We start from the raw sequence: 2,026 nt of genomic DNA, 5'->3' as shown, positions 1-2,026 counted from the left end.
AAAAAAAAAAAAAAAAAAAAAAAAAAAAATAGGGTTCAAACTATTCTATCCTTAACGATCTCTACTCTAAATCATGGACAATACAACTATACTTTGAAAGCATTTGGAATCATATAATAGGCTTCAAACTGTGTTTGGCATAATTTCTTCAAATGCATTATTAACCTAAATTGCATCCCAAGAATGCATACCAAAAGCAGCATTAGATTCTTCACCATGTGGTGGATACCCTTTTATCACTATTCTTCAACCGTAAGGAAGCCTTAGATTATGCATTGAATTATTCCATAACAAACTTGGGTTTCCATATAGATGATTAATTAATGGCAACTTTACAAAGTAACATACTTGGATTCTTATTCACCAATGTATATATATGCGGTGGACACCCTTATTAACAGTACTCTCTCTAACTACACCCTTTTTTCTGATCTGTTTGTTCTTTTAGTCCGGATGCTGCAAGCCACCGACCCTATGTGGGTACACGTTCGTGAATCCGACATACTGGATTAGTCCAATAAATATGGCAGCAGACATGGATTGCTTGCAGTGGAACAATGATCAAACCCAACTTTGTTATGCCTGTGACTCGTGCAAAGCAGGTTTATTAGCTAATCTTAGGAAGGAATGGAGGAGAGTAGATATCATCCTAGTCATCACTCTGATTGCCCTGATATGTGTATACTTGATGGGTTGTTGTGCCTTCAGAAATGCCAAGACTGAAGACCTATTTCGCAGATACAAGCAAGGTTACACTTAAAAGTGATCATGAGGCTCTCAATGTGATCTCCAGGGCCTGAAGTGAGTGAGTGAGGTGTTCAGTTGGGTTAATGGATTGATGGAAATTAACAGTCTTTTGCAGTCTTTGTCTTGGAAGCAGGTTGGACCGGTTGGTTAATTATTGGTGTAATTTCGTGAAGGTTAGTTTTATCATTTTAGGCAAAATGTAAACTTGTCGTTTTGAATCAGTGGAGGAGTGGGGTCTCTACTCTTCTGAACTTTGAATTTGATCACCTAGAAAAGATAACATGTTGACGTGATTTACGGGGAGCACCGAAAGTTAAATTGCTTAAAATTGGAAAGGAAGTAACTTTTGGGTCCCACTCACATGATTAGGGCCCTTTTGGTGTAACTGCGAAATGGGATTGGAATTAACTTTCTTATGAGCTTGTCACTAAGTGGGGCTCCTTTACAGCTTGTACATCTGAAGCACGTTAGGCTGACTGCATAGCATTTCAGACTATTGATGGGATTCAGTTCCTCTTCTTAGTGTTCATGGTACAGGGTGATTCTATTTGAACGAACAACACATGGTGAAACGATGATTCAAATGTTTGTAAAAAATGTAAAAAATGAGATATTGACAAAGGTTTGGAGAACGAGATGATAAAAACCACTGAATCATCATTTCACCACAAGTCGCTCGTCCAGATAACTATAGGTGGACAATATATGCTAAAGAGAGAGCCGCATCCCCATTAAGAAGCCCAATCCGGATAAATGGAAGTTATTCAGATTTTTCCTTTTTGTATAGTTTCAAAAGTATGAGACTAAAGGATTAAAAGAAGGGTGAAAGAAAAGGTTTTACAACTCAGAATTGGAAACCTCATCTGGGCGGAAAGACCATTATTGAGGGAATTTCAGACTCAGTCTTGGTGTCGATTCTGAGAAGACTTTTGTTCCATTAGTAAAGGTTACTTTTGTACGATTTCTTCTGTCTTGCCCATAAGTGTTTACATGGAAAAAGACATGGTCGATCATTCAATGTGGATCTAATCGGTTCAGGTTTTTCAGCAAGATATGATTCGACCCTTATCTTAATGGATCTTATACAGAATATTATCTCATTGTTGGATCGGTCTTCATTGATTGCGATTCAACTTTGTTAGAGTTGATATACCATGATGTTAATCCAACTTAGATCGGATTGGATCTTGACCTGATTGGTCGGTTCAGATTTTTCAGCAAGATATGATTCAATTAGTGTTCATTGATAATAGATTTTATCAGTAAAAAAAAAAAAAAA

At 37.1% G+C, this 2,026-nt stretch overlaps 1 protein-coding gene across 1 annotated transcript in view; it reads left to right on the top strand.

Moving 5' to 3' along the window:
* Positions 1 to 1,040, top strand: part of LOC122078628 (protein TORNADO 2) — a 6,496-nt gene extending 5,456 nt beyond the window's left edge. Inside the window, exon 2 of the mRNA XM_042644700.1 lies at positions 449 to 1,040. Within this exon, the coding sequence (XP_042500634.1) occupies positions 449 to 760 (312 nt within the window). The 3' untranslated portion in view covers positions 761 to 1,040. The remainder of the gene's footprint in view (positions 1 to 448) is intronic.
* The last annotated feature ends 986 nt before the right edge of the window (positions 1,041 to 2,026 follow it).

Source organism: Macadamia integrifolia, chromosome 5 (genome assembly GCF_013358625.1).
Source record: "Macadamia integrifolia cultivar HAES 741 chromosome 5, SCU_Mint_v3, whole genome shotgun sequence".
In the NCBI taxonomy this organism is placed as follows: Eukaryota; Viridiplantae; Streptophyta; class Magnoliopsida; order Proteales; family Proteaceae; genus Macadamia; species Macadamia integrifolia.
This window is presented reverse-complemented; position numbering and strand designations above follow the sequence as displayed.